General features: G+C 44.3%; 1 protein-coding gene across 1 annotated transcript in view; it reads left to right on the top strand.

Moving 5' to 3' along the window:
- LOC141048252 (RNA exonuclease 1 homolog) overlaps nt 1-26,789 on the top strand; it is a 324,762-nt gene that overhangs the window by 123,754 nt on the left and 174,219 nt on the right. The window contains exon 8 of the mRNA XM_073543671.1: nt 17,935-17,997. Coding sequence (XP_073399772.1) covers nt 17,935-17,997 — 63 coding nt within the window. The remainder of the gene's footprint in view (nt 1-17,934; nt 17,998-26,789) is intronic.

The following is a 26,789-nucleotide window of genomic DNA, read 5'->3' on the forward strand; positions in this document are numbered from 1 at the left end:
ACAATCTCCCTCCCCATGATTCCAGCCCAAAACATTACTCCACCTCCTCCTTGTTGGTGCCTTAGCCGTGTCTTTATGGGGTGTCCATCAACCAGCCATCCTCCACTCCATCCATCTGGACCATCGAGCATTGCACGGCACTAATCGGTGAACAAAACAGTTTGGAAGTCAGTCTTCATGTATCGTTTGGCCCACTGGAGCCGTTTCTGCTTGTGTGCAGTGGATAGAGGTGGTCGACAGGATGGCTTACGTACAGCAAACCTCTGAAGGACCCTGCATCTTGTTGTTCGGGGGACGTTGGAGGCACCAGCAGCTTAAAAAACTTGTCTGCTGCTACGACAAGGCATTTTTGCAGCTGCTCTTTTAACCTTACGCAATTGCCTGTTGGAAAGAGTCCTCAATTTTTCCTTATCAGCATGCACACGTGTGCTGGGAATCGACTACATACTTCTTGATTGTGCGATGATCACGATGAAATGTCTTGGCAATGTTGATTGTAGTCATTCCTTGACCTATATACTCCACATTTTTTTGCTTCTCAGCAGCCAACACATCCTTTTTCTTTCCCATTTTGGCAAAAAATGTAGGCTGCTTAATAATGTGGAACAGACTTCTTAATTAGTCTTGCCTTTATTTGGACACACCTGCCAAACTAATTTGCGCAGGCATCTGCAATTTCTTTCAGTGATATAAAGAGCCCTGACACACATCACCATCAATGAGTTTAAATGACAAACAAAAAAATTCTAACCTTATCACTCCTAAACTTTTTGCATAATAATTTGGAACACAGTTTATAGGTTTATATACAGTATATGTTGTACAAGAGTCATGAATTGCAAACTCCATTGCGCTACTTTACCTTCTAAGTGACTCGTGCTCTTCTGATTTTATTTACATCTAATAGGTCCTATTTGCATTCAATTTGTCCTCTCCATCATATGACCATTTGACTATTTGTTTTTATAAATGTTTATGTATTTAAACCTATGTTCACTCTACTAACATGAGGGTGTTCGTTATATTATTAACATCTATGGTTTTGTTGAAATAAGAAGCAACTATTTCTTTTGCGTCGGCATATATTATGTGGCTGCAAGGACTTTCCTGAGATCATGTGACTTGACATTGTGCAGATGCACTTCTCTCATAGACTATAGGGACAGGACCTGTATCTCTAATGCGCAGACGTGAGACTCCGCTTCTCTGGTCTCTAAGATACCGCCTCCAGTCATGCACCTTGGTAACTTTTGGTTCAGCAGCCACATGCTGACACATCGCGCGTCCTCCATGCGGTAAGCTCTAGCAGCTGTTGTGATTATTTGCTGCATATATACAGTATATTAAGGGGACTTTCATGTCTCACCATACTTTCTCACCCCTGATGAAGTCCCGACAGTGATGATACGCGTCGAGTTATTGGAGCGGCTCTCTGTCCGTCTACTTTAATGTATTACTTATGAGCACTGATGTTCTGTGAGCATGCCCTGCCTCAATACAGCTTGGGTTGGTAAAGTATGATGTGGGTGTATACACATTTGTGGTTTTGTTTAACCCCTCTTCATGCTTCTGTCTTCAAATTATATGTACATTGGTTTTTGAGCTTCTGCTTATTTATCTTTAGACTGTTATTTGGTGCCAATCCTTACTATATTTGGGCCTATTTTGGCCTTTATTAGGGGTTCTAGATATATTTCCCTCTATGTATACAGCTGCATATGTATTTTCTGTCAGTCATCTACAGTGACATGTTAATTTATATCCAGACACCAGTATACTTTATTTGTACGGAACAGTTCTAGTTGCTCCCATTCATGTGGGTTACATGTGGTAACCATTTGTCTAATTTTAAGTGTTTTTAATGTAGTTTTGGTGTATTGTATGTCCCTTGAATAAAATTGTTATACTTGTGAGGTGATCCCTGCTCTAGTGTATGTCTCTTCTTCTTTTTGGTTTGATGACTTGGTGTATTACCACTCACATAGAAGGGTATTGCTACACCTACTGGTGTATTACCTTAGAAGTTAAATCTATAATGTGTCTATATGTTCTGCTATGTCTTTATGTATACTGTCTTGTTGATGCTATGTACATAGGTTGTGCACTGTGGTTTATAGGGAGAGCGTAGTACCTTCATTTGGCCACAAGATGGGGGCATTTTAGTACACACAGTTCTTAGACTAACCCCTTTCGGACATCAGACGTACTATCCCGTCCACGGTACCTGGGCCCGTATGACCGTGGATGGGATAGTACATCACCACGAGCAGCAGCGCCCCCAGGGGGAGTGCCGCTGATCACGGCCGGGTGTCAGCTATGTGTCAGGGGCGGTCACGGACCATTAACCCCTGGCACACTGCGATCAAACATGATCGCAGTGTACCGGGGGATTATGGAAGCATCTGACAGGGAGGGGGCTCCCTGCGTGCTTCCCTGCAGGCCCCTGGATCCAAGATGGCCACAGGGGGCCTGCAGGGAGGCGTGTTTCTCAGTGCCTGCTGAGAGCAGGCTCTGGGAAAGCCTGCATCAGCGCCTGTCAGATCGCCGGTCTGACACAGCGCTGTGCAAATCTATCTGATACTGGACAGTGATGTCCCCCCTCCCCGGACAATAAAATAAAGTGTAACAAAAAAAAAAAATAAAATGTTAAATTTTATAAAAAATCCCTAAATTAAAAAAAACTTAATAAATTCATTTGTTGGAAATAAAAAAAGTACACATTTAGTATCGCCGCATCCGTAACGATCCGACCTATAATACTGACCCGCTAGTTAACCTCTTTAGTGAACCCCTTACAAAATAAAAATAAAAAACAAAGCAAAAAACAATGCTTTATCATACCGCCGACCAAATTGCAAAAAGCGCAATGAAAGACGAATAAAAATAAACATGGTACCGCTGAAAACGTCATTTTGTCCTGCAAAAAATGAGCAGCCATACAGCATCAGCAAAAAGTTATAGCTCGCAGAATAATGCAATGCAAAAATTTTTTTTATATAAAATTGTTTTTATTGCATAAAAGCGCCAAAACATAAGACATTAATGAGGAATCGCTGTAATTGTACTGACCCGAAGAATAAAACCGCTTTATCAATTTTTACCACATGCAGAATGGTGTAAACGCACCCCTAAAAAAATTCATGAAATGATGGGTTTTTGTTCATTCTGCGTCCCAAAAATCGGAATAAAAGCAATCAAAAAATGTCACGTGCCTGAAAATGGTACCAATAAAAACGTCAACTCGTCCTGCAAAAAATAAGACCGCACATGACTCGGTGGTTCAAAATATGGAAAAATTATAGCTCTCAAAATGTGGTGATGCAAAAACTTTTTAATAATAAAAAGCGTCTTTTAGCGTATGACAGCTGCCAAACATAAAAACCCGCTAAAAATAGTGAATCAAACCCCCCTTTATCACCCCCTTAGTTAGGGAAAAATAATAAAATTACAAAATGTATTTATTTCCACTTTCCCTTTGGGGTTATGGCTGAGATTAGGGTTAGCGGTATGTTGGGGTTAGAGGTGGAGTTAGAATTGGGGGGTTTCCACTGTTTAGGCACATGAGGGGCTCTCCAAAAGCAACATGGCGTCTGATCTCAATTTCAGCCAATTCTGCTTTGAAAAAGTCAAACGGTGCTCCTTCCCTTCCAAGCTCTGCCATACGCCCAAACAGTCGTTTACCCCCACATATGGGGCATCGGCCTACTCAGGACAAATTGCACAACTTCTTTTGGGGTCCAATTTCTCCTGTTACCCTAGGGGAAAAAAAAAAGGACCTGAAGTAGCATCTATCGGAGCACGATAGATACTACTGTGCAGGTGTGCCCGCTAGTGCCTTAGTTTTTTGTTTATTTTAATTAAAAAAAAAAAAAAATCTAAATAAAACAAATATTCATATAATCTCCATATCCTACAACAGCCTGCTTGATGAATGTGACTTTTGTGTTTTCAAACCATATTATATTCAGTATGTAACATAGGGGGCATGTCAGTGGTCTGTCATAATACATACTGTATGTAAAGAGAGCGCCACATAAAGACCACCCCCACACGCTGCCCCGAAGCACGAGAATCTCATAAACTAAAAATAAAGATTTAAACAACCATATAACTGATTTCTTCAACCCAGGTATTATAATCATTATAAAGGTGCCAACCTGACCCGGGGTCTGTAGGTTATTGAGCACAATCCTGCTGACAGGTTCACGTTAAGTAATGTCATGAGAGAACCACCTGCAGGACTTTTATTCGTAGATCCTGTTCTAAATTCTTGAAGACAACAGAACAATTGGTAGAATTTAAAAAAGTATTTATTTTGTAATTTTGTAGACTTTACATTTTAAGTGCATTTTCACGTTCCAAAACCACAGCAGGTTTGTGTTTAACCAATTTCTACATTAAAAAGTGAATAAATGTCCAGGGGTCTAAAAGTGTTGAACTGAGCACCCTTCACATGCAGTAGATTCCAGCTATATTGCAAAGCTGTCATCTGTCTAGCGGCAGCTGCTGTTAGACATTTAGATGGCATAGAAATTCTGACTGATATTTACTATACAGTAGCTGGGTACACGCAAGCACCAGTTCTCATTGTCACAATGCAATTGCGGGGCACCAATACGCTGCCAAGGTAGCTTAGGACAAGCTGCAGAACATTACTGCCATGTTTGTACGCCACCGGCTGATCTCCGTAAGAGACAATGATTTTTTCCGATATACTGCATACAATGGTTTTGCAATATACAGTAGAGAAGTAGCTGTCGTACAATTGCAGGATCAAATCCTGCATGAGAACTAAAAAAAAAAATATGCTGGTTTAAACAACCTTTTCTCCATTAAAAATAAAGGGGATGGGGGAAATTTACTTTATGGAAACGGTGATAAAATAAAGGTCTGACCTATCAAAATATAAATATTAATCCATACAGTAAGTGTTTTTTGGTCACATCTCCTTAACTCCTTCACCCTCAGGCAATTTTTTTGTTTATAGTTTTTCCCTCCCCTTTTTTTCCCCAAGAGTGATAACTTTATTTTTTTTCCCATTTGGAAAAGACGTGTGAGGGCTTGTTGTTTTGCAGGAAGAGTTCTACTTGTGCATAACAAATTATTAAAACCAGCGCTGCCACTAAATGGGTGTATAAAGTTGCACGGTTTGTCTGTGTGCTGCTGAATTGTGATATCAAGGTCAAAGAAGCAATGTATGCGCTAAATGCACCCATTTGTAAGTATGCAAAACATGGTAGATATGAGTGAATCTAACAGGTATTGTCCTTGGTATGTCAGATTTTTTTTTTTTTTTTTTTCTCTCTGATCTGTGTACAAACGGGTGCTTCTCACAAAATTAGAATATCATCAAAAAGTTAACTTATTTCAGTTCAATACAAAAAGTGAAACTCCTTTTCTATAGTCATTACAAACAGAGCGATCTATTTCAAGTTTGTTAATGTTGATTATGGCTTACAGCCAATGAAAACCCAAAAGTCATTAACTCAGTAATTTAAAATACTTTTTTAATACTAGCTTGAAAAATATATTAAAATCCAAAATGTTGGCCTACTGAAATGTATGTTAAGTAAATGCACTCAATACTTGGTCGGGGCTCCCTTTGGATCAATTATTGCATCAATGCATGGTGGCATGGAGGCGATCAGCCTGTGGCACTGCTGAGGTGTTATGGAAGCCCAGGTTGCTTTGATAGCAGCCTTAAGCTCATCTGCATTGTTGGGTCTGGTCTCTCATATTCCTCTTGACAATACCCCATAGATTCTCTATGGGGTTAAGGTCAGGCAAGTTTGCTCACCAGTCAAGCACAGTGATACTTTTGTTTTTAAACCAGGTATTGGTACTTTTGGCAGTGTAGACAGGTGCAAAGTCATGCTGGAGAATGGAATTTCTATCTCCAAAAAGCTTGTCGACAGAGGGCAGCATGAAGTGCTCTAAAACTTCCAGGTAGATGGCTGCACTGACTTTGGTCTTTATTAGTGATGAGCGATTATACTCATTGCTCGGGTGTCCTCCGAGTATTTTGGCGTGCTCGGAGATTTAGTTGGTCTCGAAGCATCTGCATGATTTGCAGCTGCTGGACATCCTGAATACATGAGGAATGCCTGCTTGTTAGGAAATTCCAACATGTATTCAGGATGTCCAGCAGCTGCAAATCATGCAGCTGAGGTGACGGAAACTAAATCTCTGAGCACGTCAAAATACTCGGACACCTGAGCATGCTTGGGAAAACCCAAGCAACGAGTATACTCTCTCATCACTAGTCTTGATATAACACAGTGGACCTACACCAGCAGATGACATGGCTCCCCAAACCATCACTGATTGTGGAAACTTGACACTACACCTCAAGCCGCTTGGATTGTGTGCCTCTCCACTCTTCCTTCAGAGTCTGGGACCTTGATTTCCAAATGAAATGCAAAATTTACTTTAATCTGAAAACACCTTGGACCACTGAGCAGACAGTCCAGTTATTTTTCTCCTTGGCCCAGGTAAGACACTTCTAGCATTGTCTATTGGTCATGAGTGGCTTGACACAAGGAATGCGACACTTGTAGTCCATGTCCTGGATATGTCTGTCTGGTGGCTCTTGAAGCAATGACTCCAGCAGCAGTTCACTCCCCAAAATAGTGTCCGTAGAGTCATGGTGCACTTTTGACCGGGGTTTTGGCAGGGTTTCTGTCAAGTCACGGCCATCACGATCCCCGGATCTGACGCCCTTAGACTTTTATTTTTGGGGTTATATGAAGCAACATGTGTACATTGAACGTATCAATGACAATCACTTAAAGCAGAGAATCACAGACGTTATTCACTCTGTTACACCAGATGTCCTTACCCGTGTGTGGCAAGAACTTCACTATCATTTGAATGTGTGTAGGGGAACAATTGGAGCCCACATCGAACTGCACTGAATAGGTATGAAACTGGGAGTTTTTTTCTATTTGGAGCAGATTTCACATTTCTATCGTCTTTTGTTGCTTTCCAGTGACTGGTCAAAAGTGCACCATAACATTACAGTCATAATATATTTGAATGGCCTTTTCTTAACAATCCTTTTAAGGCTGTGGTTATCCCAGTTGCTCGTGCACCTTTTTCTACCACAATTTGTCCTTCCACTCAACTTTCTATTAATTTGCTTGGATACAGCACTCTGTGAACAGCCAGTGGCTTACCCTCCTTGTGGATTGTGTCAGTGACTGCCTGCTGGACATCTGTCAAGTCAGCAGTCTTCCCCTTGATTGTGGAGCCTACTGAAACAGACTAAGGGACCTTTTTTAAATGCTTAGGAACCCTTGGCAGGTTTTTTTTGATTATTCTAATTTACTGAGATTGACTTTTGGGACTTCATTGGCTGTAAGCCATAATCAACAGAAATAAACACTTGAAATAGATCACTGTTTGTAATGACTGAGTTTCACGTTTTGTATTGAAGAACTGAAATAAATTAACTAAATTATATTCTAATTTTGTGAGAAGCACCTGGATATGGTAGTTGTCAGGTAGTGGAAGCCTACCTTATTGGCTTTTTCTCCTGCATCGGTGAAATTCAAATGTTCCTGATCTTACTCGTAGTCTGTAGAGATGATTGTTTTGCGTTTTGGAACTTGGCTGAATAGCGGTGTCTACAGTGTTTCGGCCAGTCACACTTGAGACACGTTGTGGGAAAAAAAAACTGCCTCCCTGGGCACCTGTGAGATAAAGGACTTGGGGCTCTTCCTTGGGCAAAGAAATCGTGGCTTGATCCTATGCGTTTTGGAAGAGCTGTCCTCCATCAGAGGAAAAGCCAATAAGGTAGGCTTCGACTTCCTGACATCTACCATATATGCACACCTTAATCAATTGGGCATTACCAAGTGTTCTTGGTGTTTGTTTACTTTTCCCGTTGGATTCACTAATATTCTACCACGTCTTGCATACTTACAAATGGGTTCAGTTAGCGCATACCTTGCTTTCATCATTTATTTTATGTGATGTACTGAAAAGTGGGGGGAAAAAAATTCCAAGTGCGTTGACATTGCAAAAAAGCACAATTCCACTACTGCGTTTTTGGGTTTATTTACCATGCTCATGGTAACGATTCTCCAGTTCAGTACAAGTACACAGATATAAAACATGAATATATGAATTATAGATATATATTCATATATACTCGTATGTTGACTCTACTATAAGCCGAGGCACCTAATTTTGCCACGAAAAACTGGGTAAACTTATTGACCCAAGTATAAGCTGGGTATGCATTGTCCCCCTCATCCCCATCCTGGTATGCATGGCTTCCCTGTCCCATTCTTGTATGCATGGTTCCTATAAAAAAAAAAAAATCCTACTTGCCTCACTGCATCTCGTTCCAGTGCCAGCAGCTCTTCTGGCCGAGCGATCACATGGCCCCGCTCATTGAGGTAATGAATATTCACTCCATGCCTATGGGAGTGATGAGGTGTTAGTATTCATTACCTTAATGAGCAGCGTCACATGATCACTCAACTGGAAGAGCTGCTGGTGCCGGAACGAACAAGATACAGCGAGGTCGCGTAGGAAAGGTAAGTAGGATGTGTGCTGGAAGCCGGCGGCTGTCACTGTGTGCTGTTACAGAAAAATTAATATTCATTGCTCTTTAGCAGCGGCACAGGCTTCAGCCATGGCACATGATTTAAGGCCCTTTTACATTTAGCGATGCACCAGCGATCCGACCCGGTCAGGATCACTAGTGCATCGCTAAGTGATCGCTAGTGAGCTTCCACCCAGGAAGATCTCACAGCGATGCAGCAGCGACAGAGCGGACGATACTCTCCTTTCTCACACAGCAATGCTGACGCCCGCCCTCCTCCACGCGTCGCTCGTCTCACACAGCAGGAAGCCCAGCAGGAAGCAGATGACGAGAAATGGAGCCGCGCGATCAGCGGGGGAGCCGGTCGGAGGTAACTATCACACATAGCGATATCGCTAGCACGTCACAAAATCAGTGACATTTTAGCGATATTGCTAGCGATATCGCTATGTGTAAAACCCCCTTTAGCCTCAGCCTTCTGCCTCTGTGACCCGCCGCTCCCCATCCCCTGCTGTTTTTCTGGGACAATTGACTCGTGTAGAAGCCGACGGGGGGCATTTTCAGCTCAAAAAAGTGCTGGAAAAACTCTGCTTTTGTGTGTGTATGTCACAGACCTGGCTAAGCGAACTCCTGACTGTTCACTAGAGCCTCTGATGGTGAGTTTAGACTTGGTGCACGATTAACGCCAGGTGCCACTCCAGGACAGACCAATGGATATGCAGCAGCTTGACCTAGAGGACAGACAAGAGGGTGCCTCTGGCAGGACTGGTATGCAACCTTACACAATTTAGACTGCAAAACAGGAAGGTTGCTCAGGCACCTCCCCAGTAGAGAGGAAGCAATATATACATAATGCCTCTAAACCATTGGCTGGGGAGGGAATAACAAGTACACATGATGGCCCTTTAAGAGGGCGGGAGCGCACGTGTGTGCCCTAAGGACACGGCTGGGAGCATGAGGAGGAGAGGAACAGACCACAGCGCGGGTGAATGAAATAACGCGCCGGAGAACCCCGCCTGTTAAAGCAGGGATCCAGCGTGGTGCTAACAGTGTATGTATGTACAGTTGTGGCCAAAAGTATTGACAGCCCTGCAATTTTTCCAGATAATACTCAGTTTCTTCCTGAAAATGATTGCAAACACAAATTCTTTGTTATCTTCATTTAATTTGTCTTAAATGAAAAAACACAAAAAGAATTGTACCTGTGGCACCTAACCTGTGTTGGCAATAAGTAAATCACACTTGCAGCCAGTTAACATGGATTAAAGTTGACTCAACCTCTGTCCTGTGTCCTTGTGTGTACCACATTGAGCATGGAGAAAAGAAAGAAGACCAAAGAACTGTCTGAGGACTTGAGAAACCAAATTGTGAGGAAGCATCTCAAGGCTACAAGTCCATCTCCAAAGACCTGAATGTTCCTGTGTCTACCGTGCTGTTGTGAATGAGTCAGAGGAGGAAAAAACAAAAAAGCAAGCTAAGCCCAGAAAACCGGAGAGGTTGGTAACTAGCGGATTGAAGACCCCTGATCCTATCCACAACAACTAGCAGTAGCCGTGGAGCGTGCCTACGGTGGTCCTAGACGCCTCGTCACGGCCGGAGAACTAAAGCCTAAAGAAAGAAAGGGAAAATCTATACTGCCCCAGAGCAGAACCCAAAGCAATAGACAGCCCCCAACATGTATTGTCGGTGAAACAAGATCAAAACACAGACACAGATAGAAAGATAGGCTGAGCAAACGATGGGGCCCTCACTTACTAGAAAGGACCGAAAAGAAAAGCTGCTGTCTGCAATCACTCAAAAAACCCTGCCAAAAAAAATGTCCAACACGTCTGATAGAAAAAGGCCCTGAAGTCGCTAGACTTCAAAACACTATATCAGCACTCGGGTATATTCTGAAGACAGAGCAAAAGAGATCAACTGATCAGAGACAAAATGGGGATTCAGCCCAGTCCCAGCCAGGGCTGGCTGAACACAAAACTGAGTAAACCAGACAAAAACTCATATGAACAATAGCAGAGAAAACTTCGCTTTAGGAAGGCAGGAACCAAACTGGAAACCGGAAGCCACAGTCAGGAAAAATCACCAGCAAGAAACTAGGGAGTCGGCTGCCTTAAATCCAATCAGAAGCTCCTGATGTCCAATCGCAGTCCTCTTCCTCAGGTGGCCGGTCTCTGCCATTTAGATCAGCTTCATTACCTCCCTTCACCAACAGAGGGAGTCCAGATAGAGAACTCACTACTCCTCTGTCAGCACAGCCAGCTCCATAACCCTCACCAGAAGCCAGAGGCAAACCCGAAAATGAGCTCACAACACCGTGCGCAGTGTCATCAAGAAGTTTAAAGCCCATGGCACTGTGGCTAACCTCCCTAGATGTGGACGGAAAAGAAAAATTGACAAGAGATTTCAACGCAAGATTGTGCGGATGTTGGATAAAGAACCTCGACTAACATCCAAACAAGTTCAAGCTGCCCTGCAGTCCGAGGGTACAACAGTGTCAACCCGTACTATCCGTCTGTGTCTGAATGAAAAGGGACTGTATGGTAGGAGACCCAGGAAGACCCCACTTCTTACCCCGAGACATAAAAAAGCCAGGCTGGAGTTTGCCAAAACTTGCCTGAAAAAGCCTAAAACATTTTGGAAGAATGTTCTCTGGTCAGATGAGACAAAAGTAGAGCTTTTTGGGCAAAGGCATCAACATAGAGTTTACAGGAGAAAAAAAGAGGCATTCAAAGAAAAAAACATGGTCCCTACAGTCAAACGTGGCAGAGGTTCCCTGATTTAGGGTTGCTTTGCTGCCTCTGGCACTGGACTTCTTGACCGTGTGCATGGCATTATGAAGTCTGAAGACTACCAACAAATTTTGCAGCATAATTTAGGGCCCAGTGTGAGAAAGCTGGGTCTCCCTCAGAGGTCATGGGTCTTCCAGCAGGACAATGACCCAAAACACATCAAAAAGCATTAGAAAATGGTTTGAGAGCGCACTGGAGACTTCTAAGGTGGCCAGCAATGAGTCCAGACCTGCATCCTATAGAACACCTGTGGAGAGATCTAAAAATGGCAGTTTGGAGAAAGCACCCTTCTAATATCAGGGACCTGGAGCAGTTTGTCAAAGAATGGTCTAAAATTCCAGCAGAGCATTGTAAGAAACTCATTGATGGTTACCGGAAGCGGTTGGTCGCAGTTATTTTGGCTAAAGGTTGTGCAACCAAGTATTAGGCTGAGGGTGCGAATACTTTTGTCTGGCTCATTTTTGGAGTTTTGTGTGAAATAATCAATGTTTTGCTTTTTGCTTAATTCTCTTTTGTGTTTTTTTCCATTTAAGACAAATTTAAATGAAGATAATACCAAAGAATTTGTGTTTGCAATCATTTTCAGGAAGAAACTGAGTATTATCTGACAAAATTGCAGGGGTATCAATATTTTTGGCCACAACAGTATGTGTATATGTATGTATTATAATATATTTATTCATGTGTTATAACTGCGTACTTGTACTGACCTGGAGAATCATTACCATGAACATGGTAAATAAACCCAAACACAATAGTGGAATTGCACTTCTTTTTTTTTTTTTTTTGCAGTTTCAGTGCACTTGGATTTTTTTCCCACTTTTCAGGACATCACATAAAATGAATTGTTTTTCAAAAGTAAAAGAAAGCAAGGCATGCACTAAATGCACCTATTTGTCAATATGCAAGACCTGGTAGAACTTTAGAGAAAAAGACACTCCAAGGACACTTAATATTGCCCAATTGATTAATGTGTGTGCATATATGGTAGATGTCAGGAAGTCGAAGCCTACCTTATTAGATATACGGTATATATAATTTTTTTAAAATGTGAGAAAAATAGAAAGTTCCTTTTGTTGCCAGTATCAGAGACCCTAAACACTTTATTTTTCAAGATGTTGTTTTTTTTTTTTTTTTTTTTTTTTTTTTTTAATGTGTGCAGTTAAATAGGGGTGAGGGGGACCATGTATACCAGGATTGGGGTGTGTGAGGGACCATGTATACCAGGAAAGGGGGGGTGAGGGGGACCATGTATACCAGGATTGGGGTTGAAAGGACCATGGTTACCAGGAAAAGGGGGTGAGAGGACCATGCATACCAGGAAAGAGGGGCGAGAGGACCATGCATATCAGGATAGTGGGGTGAGGGGACCATGTATTCCAGGATAGTGGGGTGAGGGGACCATGTATACCAGGAATGGGGGGTGAGGGGACCATGCATACCAGGATTGGGGGGTGTGGGGGACCATGGATTCCAGGATTGGGGGGGTGAGGGGACCATGCATACCAGAATAGGGATAAGAAGGTCATGCATACCATTATAGGGATGACGGGGCCATGCATAGCAGGATAGGGATGAGGGGTACCATACATACCCTCTAGTTATGGAGGAACAGCCGCGCAGCAGCAGCCAGAGCAAAATCTGCGGCAACAGAGACAGTGACAAAGACAACAGAAGGTGCCGCAGCACAAAGCTTCATTCTTGCGTCAGCATCGCAGTGGACGTTCCTTCAGGTGGTCTGCGAGCTACAGCATGGTGGACGAATCTCGGGCCTCCAAAGAAAATCAATCGGTGGATATGATCCCTCCTAAACTGGTACCAGTGTCTGCGTCTGTTTGGCAAGTCATCTTTATGAAAGTTCACTCTGTAATCGGGGTCCCCTTTTTTTTCTCATTTATTCATGGAGGAAAGTTCATAGCTAAGACCAAGCACAGAAGTTGTGCAATCTGCAATGAAGAGTTGCCCATTACTGGATGAAAAAAATTCGTGCATAGAGCAGATGCTATGTGAGGAAATCCCAAATTTTGCCACCAAATTAAGATCTGTAGGAAGTTAAATATCTGTATATCCCTCACCTGGGTGGGGTAGTGTCAAGAAACAAATCCTGTTGGAGGTGCCCTGAAACTGGGACCAGTAGCTCAGAAGAAAGGCGGAGCAGAGATGCTGGTTCATCGGACTCTTCGTCAGAGGAAGATATGAGGGGTGCCAATTTTTTCCCAGTGGATGAAACAATCTGGTTAAAGGGGTTAGGTACACAATGGGAATGATAGACCCTCGCCCGACAATCAGTACAGAACATATTTGCTGGGCTGGAACAGAAAATACTTGGGTCTCAACGTGAAAATACAATCTGAGACAGTGGAGTAAACTCAAAAGGAAAAAAAAAATTCCTCTATCCTGTCCTTAAAAAGGAAATATCCTTTTCACGATCTGGTATTCGCGTTCTGGGACAAAGCTCCGAAACTTGATGTTGAAATTGCTAAAGCTTCCAGGAAATTTGCCCTTCACTTTGAAGACTTGGGGGTGTTAAAGGATCCACTAGGTAAAAGAGCAAATTCCTTCCTTAAGGGATCCTGGGAAACTTCAGGGGGAGGCGCAAGACTTGCTATAGCAGCAGCCTGCACGGCTAAGTCACTTATGATCTGATTATACCAGAGGTGGACAATTACATTTTCCTGAGGGGCCTCATGAGACTGACTGATCTGGAGGCCTGAACCAATAGGATGAAATTAGTTTTACGCGATATTGATAGAGATATAATTAAGTTATAATATTATTACTAAGTATGACGGTATGTCCCTCATACTTAACCACCTCTTATGGTCACCCTTGACTCTTTTAAATACTCACTGCGCATCACTTGGCATTGTACCTGATCTTGGGGTCACGGTTTTATCATCTTACATAGTGAACAGTTTTCATTCTTATGCTCAGTATATGCATTTGTCTGTCTTTTTTTCTTTTATTCTGTGACATTATTTATTTTTTTCTGTTTTTTGGGATTTTTCTGTTTGAATTGTAAATATTGATTTATCTCTTGTAGTAACTGATGAATGTCAATCTTGACCTAAACGTTTGCTGTACTACCCATTGGGGACTGAATAAAATATTATTTCCGTTTGCATTTAAGTTGAGTGCCGGGTTCTTGTATGTATTGATTTCTCTGTTCAAGTCCTCCAGCCATACAGTGCCATGAGAGAGCTCAAGATGTGGAACAAGAAGCTGGCTGTGCACATCTTACAGAAGGCAAAGTACAAGGCTTTCTTGCACTCACGATGTGTAGCCCAGCACAGTATGTCATACCTTCAGTTCCAGGAGATGGTGATTTAAGGCCCTTATATTTGGCAGTCAGGAAACAGCGGGCCCCAGTACTTCTGGAACTTAAGATGCTTGTATTGTACCAGGCCAACGCTTTGTCGGTGAGGTCCTTCAGTCTGCAAAGAAAGGAAGGTGGCAAAAAAGGTGCAATGTCTGTTAAAAAAAAAAAAAAAAAGGAATGCGCAAGGACACTATTTAGCAATATGACACCTGCCCCATGTATAAGGCTATGTGCACACGTAGCGTTTTAAAACGCTCACTAAAAACCGGACTCCTTCCCAGAAATCGCGCGTTTTTTTCACCGCAATTTCACCGGGATTATGATTGCGATTTTGCCGCGATTTTCGCGTGCGTTATTCAAGCTCTTTCCAAGCGATTTGAAGCATCGCTTGGAAAGTGATTGACAGGTTGGTCACACTCGTCAAACATAGTGTTTGACAAGTGTGACCAGGTTTTTACTATTGAGGCCGCCTATGCGGCATCAATAGTAAAAGATAGGATGTTAAAATGCTAAAAAAAAAATAAAAAATCGGGGTATATTTACCTTCCGGCGTCCCGCGCTGCATTCCCGGCCTAAGCGTTCCCAGTAATGCCTTGCGAGACCTGTGATGATGTAGTCTCGCGTTGCTATAGCGATCTCGCGAGACCACGTCATTACAGGGCCTTGCCGCAAGGCATTACTGGGAACGCTGAGGCCGGGAATGCAGCGCGGGACGCCGGAAGGTAAATATACCCCGATTTTTTTATTCTTTTTTTTACAGGGGTATGGTACCCAGGGCCTGGAGGACAGTCTCCTCTCCTCCACACCGTGGGTACCAAACGCACATGAGACGCTTAACTTCCCGCATGGTGGGCATAGCCACATGCGGGAAGTAAGCGATTCTCATGCATTCCTATGGGTGCGGAATCGCGGCAATTCTTTGCGATTCCGCACAAAAGAATGAGCATGCTGCGATTTTTTTTCCGCGATGCGATTCCGCCGCGGAAAAAAGCGCAGCATTAGCACAGCATGTGCGGAATACCATAGGAATGCATGGGAGGCGTTCTGTACACGATTTAAGCGTTTTCGCGCCGAAAATCGCGGCAAAAACGCTTAAAAATCGCTACGTGTGCACACAGCCTAAAAGAATGCTTCAGACTACCACACATCAATGGACTACTAAATTAATTTCTGACTTGCACAACGTGCCTTTGCCAGCCTGACGTACACTACATAACTTGCATATTACAACCTGATGAACGCTACACAATTTACATATGCCACCACATTATAAGATTCACATACCAGGAAATCGCTAGATCAATTCCAATATAGGTTCACTTGTGGAGGGTTTCTACTGCTACTTGTGAAAATGTTAAATCTGGGGCTAAAGCTAAGTTTTAGTGGTAAAAATGTCATTATTTTGTCACCTCCCAATGGAAATTCTGTGACCCACCTGTGGTATCTATATGACCACTGCACCTGTAGATGAATTCATTGAGAACTGTAGTTAGTAAAATGGAGTAACTTATGGGGGGTTCTGTTATGGCACCTCAGGGACTCTACCAATGTGATAAGGCACTGTCAAACCAGTCCAGCAAAATCTTAACTCCTATATGGCGCGTCGTCTTTTCTGAACTTTGCACTGTACCTCAAACGTTTTCAACTACATATGAGGTATCTGTGTACTCAGGAGAAATTGCACAGCAATTTTTGGGGCCCATCTTGTCCTGCTACCCTCGTCAAAATATTTTGAGGGGCTAAAATAACATTTTTGTGGGGAATTTCCCCCCCCCCCCCCCACAGCTGTTAAACTTCTGTGAAGCACCTGGGGGTTCAAGGTGCTCGCCACACATCTAGATACATTTACTGAGGGGTCTAGTTTCCAAAATGGGGTCATTTGTGGGAGTTTTCCACTGTTTAGGCACATAAGGGGCTCTGCAAACATGACATGACGCCTGCAGACCATTCCATCAAAGTCTGCATTTCAAAACATCACTACTTCACTTCGAAGCCCTGACGTATGCCCAAACAATGGTTTTTGTCCCACGTATTAGTTATCGGCGTACTTGAGAGAAACTGCACAACAGTTGAGGTCCACTTTCTCCTGTTACTCTTGTGAAAATAAAAAAATGGGGGCTAAAAGATTATTTTTGTGGTATTTTCTTTATTTTCACGACTCAACATTATAACCTTCTGTGAGGCATTTGGGGGTTCACGGTGCTCACCACATCTAAATTCCTTGTGGGGGTCTAATTTCCAAAATGGTGTCACTTGGGGGGTTTCTACTGTTTTGGTACATCAGGGGCTCTCCAAACGCAACATGGCGTCCGCTAATTATTCCAGCAAATTATTTTGCATTGAAAGTCAAATGGCGCTTCTTCCCTTCTGAGCCCTGACGTGTGGGATATTGACATGTTCAGGAGAAACTGCTACAAATTTCAGGGTCCAGTTTCTCCTTTTACCCTTGTGAAATTAAAAAAATTGGGGTCTAAATTAAAATTTTAGTGAAATGTTCATTTTTTTTTTTTTACTTCCGCATTGCTTCAGTTCCTGTGAACCACCTAAAAGGTTAATAAACTTCTTGAATGAGGTTTTGAACAAATTAAGGGGTGCAGTTTTTAGAATGGTGTCTTTTTTGGGCATTTTGGGTATTTCTGTCATATAGGCCTCTTTGTCACTTCAAATGTGATGTGGTCCCTTTGCTGGAAAAATTAATCACTGGTCAACTTTTATCCCTTTTAACTTCGTAACAAAAAGTGTGCAGTGTAAGCATGATTGCAGACACTCTTCCTGCGCTCAGTCACACAGCTCTGACCGTGCGCATGTGGAGCAGAACAAGCTCACCCAGATGTATATCACTTTCACATGTATATTTAGTGTAGTTAAGAGTTTTGCAGGGTTTTCATGAACTGTGATGTGGGACAGTTCAGAAACTGCAGCAAATGTGCACATAGATCCTTCTTTCATTGAGTGCCGCTCTTAATCTCATTTGCAGTATCAAGATGTGTGGAGAGCTATAGCATTGAGTATTTTCTTTGCTTAAGGCTGCATTCACACATTCCTGTCTCAGTGTATGGACACTGATTCATGAACCAGCCAGGGTCTCCTCACCCAAATTTGACAGCCCTCCTAGGCATGTTTAAAGCTGTCAAGTTAAAGTTGGGTCACCCGCAGCCGGTCTTATTTGTACTTAGACTGTGACACACGGATATGTAAATGCTGCCTTAGTTTAACGCTTTCAGATTGACTAAATTAGGTAATCTGATGCCAAATTATTTTAACTTATTTTTTAGGTTTGCCGAAATCGGGCAGCAGAAAGATGAAAGGTGGATCAAAAAAGCAAGTTGATAAAAACGGTAGGTGAATCCTTATACGTTTTATTGTTGAAAATTTTTGCCATTATAACCAAGGTTGTCAGCCTGATTCATCAAGTTTGTTTTTAACCAGTATTTTGGCATAAAACATCAAGGCCCGTTTGCCAAGATCTGCCTAATTCATAAAGATGTGTGCATCATACTCCAGCACTATCTTTATTAAGACTGGCGTGCAAAACACCAGCCTTAAATGCGGCCTATAGATTGCAAAAACACTTAGTCTGGTCATACACATTAGATGGCTGTCAGCCAAACTATGCTTCAGCTGACAGCTGTTTTGGCCAACTCTCCCATACTTTCTCATTTGGCAGAGTGCTCCACTTTTCTCTGAGAAAGCTGCCGACTGACACGTCAGCCAGCGGCTTATCTCTGGGAGAGGGGGAGGATCAGACATGCAAAATCAACATCTTTTCCGACCTTCAGTCGGCCGGCGCCCCCATGCACATTAGTGTTATGAATGAGTCACCGTAGGAGGCAAAAACAGAAATGCTAGCTAAGTCCAGAAAACCAGTTGGCAGCTATCGGATTGCAGACCCCTGAACCTATCAACAACAAATAGCAGTAGCCGTGGGGGGTTCCTACGATGCCCTAGACCCCTCGATCACAGCCGGAGAACTGCCTAGCCTAAAGACAGAAAGGGAAATCTAAACTGCCCCAGAGCAGACCCCAAAGCAATAGGCAGCCCCCAACATATGACTGTGAAGCAAGAAGAAAAAACACTAACACAGATAGAAAGATAGACTGAGCAAATGATGGGGCCCAAGCTAACTAGACAGGATAGGAAAGCTGCTGTCTGCAATCCGTGAAAAACCCTATGAAAATAAGAGCCAACAGACTGACAGGGAAAAAGGCCCTGAAGACGCTAGGCTTCAAAAAGACTATGTCAGTACTCAGGTATTTTCTGAAGACAGAGCAACTGACAAAAAAGGAATTCAGCTCACCCCATCAGGGAATGGCAGAATCCAGAAAAGCAAGGCAAACTAAGACCAAAACACAAATGCAAAAAAAGCAAATCAGAAAACTTTAGCTTTTGAGGAGCAGGAATCATACTAGAATTCCACAGAGAAATCACCAGCGAGGAGGAAGGGCGTTGGCTGCCTTATATCCAGTCAGAGATCCCCGTCGCCCAGTCATCCTCTCCCAGCTCAGGTGCTTGGTAATCAGCCTCACTACCTTCCTTCACCAGAAGAGGGAGTTCATCAGACCTCAATGGTGAAGGGGAAAATGAACTCATAATACAGACTATTGGCACAACTCGTCAATTTGCTGGTTAAGCTGACTTTAATCTAATTTCTATATGGGCCCTAATTGTCCCTTTACACAGACCAACTAGTGGCACTAAACGATCGATAATCAGTAAATATTTACCGATAGGACGTTTAATAGCCTCTTTACAGATTGTTCACAGCGGTCTATCTGTGTAATAGATCATTTAGTGCCCATACGTTGCCATTGTTGTCAGTGAGTCCTGTTTCCACAGGATGATGCACCACCAAAAGCAATTGCCTTTTGTTGCACAAAAGATCATTTCACCTTTATTGAATGAGCATTTTGCTTGTGCGGATGATTGGCAGCCTGTTTATACTGAAATATTGTGAGCGAGTGTTCATTCCTGTACATAGGATCCCTTACAAATAAAACGACTAGGCTATGCCATCTCTCAGACTTATTGGCAATCCTGTATCCGGATTCATGATTTAACAGGTAAGTAGCAGTATTAATGAGATTACCTCTGGTTTAGTGAATTCAAAATTTCTTTCTGTTAATCCTAGGAAAAAAAAAGCATGAACAAAATATGTATATTTGGTTTAAAATATATAGTGGCCTGGCAAAGGCCCTGTCGGACCTCACCAAGAAAAAGCTGCCCTCTGCAGTCAATTCTACAAACGACTGACACTGCCTTCCCGATACTACAAGCAGCCAACTTTACACAGCTGTTTGTAGTACAGACAGACACCAGTGATTTTGACCTCGTTGCTGTTCTCAGCCAGGTCGACTCTGTGCCAAGAACACCCGTTTTGTACTGGAGCGGTAAGCTCCTGCCTAGGGCGGTGGCCTACTCCACGATAAAGAATGTCAGGCAATTGTGTGGACCCCTCAGCATCTGCAGCCATACTTGTATGGGCGCTGATTCACCGTGGAAACTAACCGCAATCCCCTCAGTTGGTTACACACCGTATCCAGAACGAATGGAAGGTTGCTAGTACGCTGCTGCTTTGCACTCCAGCAGTACCACTTCGCCATTCGCAAATAGAAGGGCTGTGACTACGGTACTGTCAACTGGTTATCCTGATGAGGGGAGCTTATGGACTGGTGCTCAGGATGGGGAGGGGGGTGGACACCGGAAAGTGCTGCCCCCTAAAGGGGGGGAAGGTGTGAAGAATTTTGCAGATATAATTTCATGACAATCATAGTGCAGCTGTAACTGGTCATCTAGCTCAGCATGAGGTCAGGCCTCAAAAGTCTGACAGATCTCACACCCTGAGCCAGCTAAGATCAGAACATAAAGCCACCGTTACACACTGCGATATTGCTAGCAATATCGCTGTAAAGTCACCGATTTTGTGACGTAGCAGCGATATTGCTAGTGATATCGCTACATGTGATACTTCCGACCGCTCCCCCGCTGATTATCGCTGATCGCGCGAGAAGGTCCTGGATCATTTCTCGTCGGACGCTTCCTGTGGCGCCGACGAGCGATGCGTGGATGCGGGCCGGAGGACGTCAGGATCGCCGCGTCTGACAGGTAAGTAGCGACCCCCGTCCCCAGCGATGTCGCTGGTGAGATCTGCCTATGTGGCAGCTCACTAGCGACCACTTAGCGATGCACCAGCGATCCATATCGTTGTCGGGATCGCTGATGCATCGCTAAGTGTAACGGTACCCTAAGGCTTGCTTGCAAAATGTAGTCCATGCAGTTTAACTGCTTTGTTCAGACAGCTAGGATTTCCTAATGAGAATATGGACTTATCATATATCCTAGTCACACACCGGTTACATTTTCGAGGTCTCTGAAACGAACCGAACGCCCTCCAGGGTCACAATTCATTCTAGCACGACAGGGTAGAGAATGGCTAGTAGGAGCCAGCTAGCACACCTGTTTGGTCTCAGTATCTAGAAGCGGGCCGGGCCGGATCCGATGGTACCAAAACCGCCTTCCTAGGGCCATCCAAGGAGTAGTGACCCACCTTAGGTTTTGGAGTTTTTAGCTGCTAGAGGCAAGGGAAGGGGATTTAGGTTCAGCCCTGAGGACAGGAGGGGAGTGACCCAAAGGGGATAAAGGCTAGTGTAAGGCCATGTGGCCTCTGTTATTCTTGCTTTTCACTTCAAAAGTGAGGGCCATGTTGAGTAATGTGCTGAGGGAACTAGGAACCTGCTGGCAGCCTGTACCCCCTGCGGCTCAGTACACACATGGTTGAACATCAAACCAGTAATTTACATCTCTTGTTATACCACTATATGTATTTGCCAAATATTCAAGATACACATAATGAATCTATGGGGTCGGGAACTTAGTCAATGTAATGCAGTTCCCCCATTATAGAAAAAGTAAATAAGTGGAGTTCTCCTAATCTTTGCCAACAGAGAAAAAGTGGAGTAACAATGAACCACAAAAGTGTAATAAAAGAAATTTTCAAAAAAGTACATTTAAAATATCAAAGTACCAAATAAGTAATGGAAAAAATGGGAGGAACAAACAGAAGTGGGATATACCATAGGGAGATGTCCTATATGGGATCAGAAACACCAGGTAATAAGTTATATAGGTGCTCAGCAATACATATGATTTGACAGAACTAGTAGACTTTATGGAAAGGTTCAAATGTATAGGAGAGCTCAAAAAATTAAGAGGGAATGCTGGTGACAGGTGTACCAGTATGAGTTAAATCGCACATTTTATATGTATTACCCAGTCAAACTAGCGAAAAATGCAATGCCCAGATTCCCACATGTGTACCAGAGGTAACCGCTAGTCATTGATCATAATTAAAAACTGCTACTTGCCCATGTGATGAAAAAGGATGCCCCACACAGCCCCAACATGTGTTTCGTTACCGCTTTTTCAAAGGGAGGTGCTTGTAACATGCTTCCAATTCGGGTTATATATACATGGACCCACCGATGGAGCCCATTCATCTGGCGCATACCCGGTGTTAGTCGTACCGTTAAGGTAGAGCAGCTTATCGCCATCATGGCGTTGCTCACATGCAGGGTACAATTATGACCATGTTACACTGTTACGTTATTGATTGCCGGTGCTGGGTATTGAGGCATATGACACACAGCGCATGTGCACAAAGGCATCTATGATGTAGCTCCGGTGGACGCGGCCACCTTCAGGACTAAATGAATATCTATGCCGCTTTGTGCAAGGCATAGTCCGAGGGAGTTATCTCTATATATAAAAATGAATGTGTGTATCACCAACCAATCACGAAGCATCTTTCATTTCACCAGAGTTGTTCAAAAGAAGCTGAGCTGTGATTGGTTGCTATGAGCAACAGTTTTCCTTGCAATCACTTAGCGTCTCTCATTCCACTAGAGCTGGTTAAAAGAAGCTGAGCTGTGATTGGTTGCTATGAGCAAGTTTTGCCACTTGACAACACCTCAGCAGACACTGACATGGTGGGAGAAATGTATGAATGTGGTTATGCGGAGTGGGCGGGGCTATACACTGAATATAGACTGAAGAGCCTGGCGCTGCCTGGGCATAGTAACTAACTGTGGTTAGTTATAGCAATTTATAATTATCCTCCATCCCATAGTCCCGTGCCCATATACCCATCATACATATCCACGATCCCATAGGCCCGTGCCCATATACCCATCATACATATTCGCCATCCCATAGTCGAGTGCCCATATACCCATCACACATCCTTCATCTCATAGTCCCATGCCCATATACCCATCTTACATATCCTCCATCCCATAGTCCCATGCCCATATACCCATCATACATATCCTCCATCCCATAGTGTCGTGCCCATATACCCGTCATACATGTCCTCCATCCCATATTCCCTTGCCCATATACCCGTCATACATATCCTCCATCCCATAGTCCAGTGCCCATATACCCATCACACATCCTCCATCCCATAGTCAACCATTATGACATCATAATGAGCGGCGGGGCTTGCAACCTATGATAACATCAGTGTCACCATGGCAACCATTATGACATCATGAGGGGTGGGGCTTGATACACTTTTTTCCCCATTATGTAGATAGGGGCAAAATTGTTTGGTGAATTGGAACACGCGGGGTTAAAATTTCACCTCACAACATAGCCTAGGACACTCTCGGGGTCCAGACGTGTGACTCTGCCAAATTTTGTGGCTGTAGCTGCAACGGTTCGGATGCAAATCCCAGACACACACACACACACACACACACACACACACACACACACACACACACACACACACACACACACACACACTTGAGAGAGAGATAGATATAGATACACACACACACACACACACACACACACACACACAATGGTGGCCCGATTCTAACGCATCGGGTATTCTAGAAAATGTATGCAGTTTATTTTTGAAGATTTACTAATAATGCAATAATGCATCCCCCAATCCTGAAATGTATGGTTCTCTCACCCCAAATCCTGATATGCATGCTACCCCTCAGCCCCCTATCCTGATATGCATGGTCCTCTCACCTCCCAATCCTGGAATGCATGGTCCTCTCACCCCCCCTTTCCTGGTATGCATGGTATCTTCACCCCCCTTTCCTGGTATGCATGGTATCCTCACCCCCCTTTCCTGGTATGCATGGTATCCTCACCCCCCTTTCCTGGTATGCATGGTATCCTCACCCCCCCTTTCCTGGTATGCATGGTATCCTCACCCCCCCTTTCCTGGTATGCATGGTATCCTCACCCCCCCCTTTCCTGGTATGCATGATATCCTCCTCACCCCCCCCTTTCCTGGTATGCATGATATCCTCCTCACCCCCCCCTTTCCTGGTATGCATGATATCCTCACCACCCCCCCCTTTCCTGGTATGCATGATATCCTCACCACCCCCCCCCCCCTTTCCTGGTATGCATGATATCCTCACCACCCCCCCCTTTCCTGGTATGCATGATATCCTCACCACCCCCCCCTTTCCTGGTATGCATGATATCCTCACCACCCCCCCCTTTCCTGGTATGCATGATATCCTCACCACCCCCCCCTTTCCTGGTATGCATGATATCCTCACCACCCCCCCTTTCCTGGTATGCATGATATCCTCACCACCCCCCCTTTCCTGGTATGCATGATATCCTCACCCCCCCCCCCTTTCCTGGTATGCATGGTATCCTCACCCCCCCCCTTTCCTGGTATGCATGGTCCCCCCACCCCCCCCTTTCCTGGTATGCATGGTCCTCTCACCCCCCAATCCTGGTATGCATGGTCCTCTCACCTCCCTCTCCTGGTATGCATGGTCCCCTCACCTCCCTCTCCTGGTATGCATGGTCCCCTCACCCCCCTTTCCGTGTAGCCACGACCTATCAGCGTCGCGGCCCTCTGTCTGCGACCAATCATTGCCACGGCCCTCTAGCATGTAAAAAAAAAATATTAAATAAAGTTATTCTCACCTTCCGATGGCCTCCTGTCTTCTTTCCACGCGCCCGGCCTCGCGTTCCCAGTAATGCTTTCCGGCTTAGACCGCTGATGACGTCGGTCTTCTTTCTCGCTCTCGCGAAAGTGACGTCGGTGGGTCGCCCTCGCACACCCAGGGCAGCGGGGTACTCTGTACCGGTCCGGTGTCAAGGCGGGAAAGTGTCACAGCAGCGGTGACCCGGGCCGTGGCCCTGGGTGTCCAATATCAATGGCGGTGATGTTACTGATGTTAAAGTTTATATGAATAGTTTGTGACGCCACCCGTGGTGCTTGGCAAGTAAGATGGTAAGCCAACGCTGCATACAGATCCGCTGGGACTGATAGTGTGGTGCAGCAGAGATGGTATAGCTCCCCACAGGTGGAGCTGTAGTCCCAGGGCAGTGTAGGTGCAATGGATGATTAGAGGCGCAGAATGGCAAAGATGTTGTTACCCAGATGTAGCGGTGCTGGAATAAGTGGAGGACACCAGAGTATGCGGTTCCAAAGCTTTACTCACTGTTTGCAGTTCACACAACTGCCTGCCTCCGTACTGTGTTCTCCAGGTCAGGGCTCCAGCCAACCTCCAGGCAGAATAGGATTCTCCCTTCCACACTCCGCCAACATGTACCTTACTGAACGACTCCTCCAATGCGCCTTTAGGTGCGAAGCACTCCAGTACTTAGTTACCCTGGAATGCCTCTCTAGGTGTTCCTAGTCTTTACTTGTATGACAGACAGCAGTAGCCTGCTTCGGAGACTCCTCACTGCGTCCCGGCTCTCTATTCAGTTGCTGTTGTGTCCCAAGTCTATGATGGGAGCAAGGCGTTGGCGGCTCACTACTCCTCCGGTGTCTGTTGCCGGACATAAAGATCCAATCGACCTCGGGGACCGGACCCCGGCCTTTGCGCTCTCTGGACTGGAAGGGTTATCTCTTTCTCAACCTGCTTCCCACCGTCCTTCTATTCTTTCGTTCCGATCTGTTCTCTCTCTTATGGAAGGTTAGGTTATCAATCTTATCAGTCTCTTTCTCATGCCAGCAGCCCAGATCACTGGGACCTGCTGCAGCACGTCCCTCAGACACCCATCTTCTCTCTTCTCTCTCCTCCAACCAACTAACTAACTCTCACTCTTCCCACTCTTATATATCTAACTACACCCACCTCGCCAGCACCTCTTGTGTTACGAAGCCTGGGACCACAAAAGGCACCCTATGACCTTTCCAGCATAAAGCATGGATGGGTCCCTGCTGAACTATCCTGTGTGTGGGGTGCAGGTGTTGGAATGCGGAAAGGAGTTCCCAGCCTACCTGGATGGTGGGGCACTACACCTTAGGAGAAGGTGCAGTACCTCTGTGGCGACTAAAGCCTCAGGGGCCCCACATCGGTCTTTCTCACTCTAGCGAGAGTGACGTCATCAGCGGTCTAAGCCGCAAAGCATTACTGGGAACGTGAGAACGGGCGCATGGAAAGAAGACAGGAGGCTGTCGGAAGGTGAGAATAACCTCTTTTTTTTTTTTTTTTTTTTATTTTAATACTCTCTTACAGATTAAGGCCTGCGCCCGATTGAGCGTTGCGCCCGACTGCGGCCACGACCAATCAGCAGCAGGCGCTGCTTACCGTTACAAACAGCTGCGCCTGTCGCTGATTGGTTGCGGCCTGGCGGCCGCGACCGTTCAGCGACCCGCGATTTCGGTTACAGACAGACATAAGGCGTATATAGATATAGAGATGTAGAGATCTAGATAGATATAGATATATATTTCATCATAATTTGTTATAACTAACCGTAGTTAGTTACTCTGCGGCATCTCCGCTGCAAAAGATACTGTATAATAAAAATGAATAAATGGGGGGAGGTAGATGAGAGGGAGGGGGAAAAGGGAGAAGAGGAATGAAAGAGAAAAAGGATGTGGGCGGGCAGAGACCTCATGAGAAAATTAGTGAAAACACAGAAAATGTAAGTATATCATTAAGAAAAAATGAGTAGACATGTGGAATAAAATCAGCCAGTGAACAAATTACTAGTGTAATAGAGATCACGTAAAGTTAAGGATGGAATGAGTATCATGACAATGATAACATATAAAGTGCTGCAGTGCATTATAGAAAATAGGGTGTAATGCATCACAAAACATCATATACGTACAACATGCCCTTAACCCTCC

Source organism: Dendrobates tinctorius, unplaced genomic scaffold (genome assembly GCF_039654945.1).
Source record: "Dendrobates tinctorius isolate UK_male_01 unplaced genomic scaffold, ASM3965494v1 ptg000134l, whole genome shotgun sequence".
Taxonomy (NCBI): Eukaryota; Metazoa; Chordata; class Amphibia; order Anura; family Dendrobatidae; genus Dendrobates; species Dendrobates tinctorius.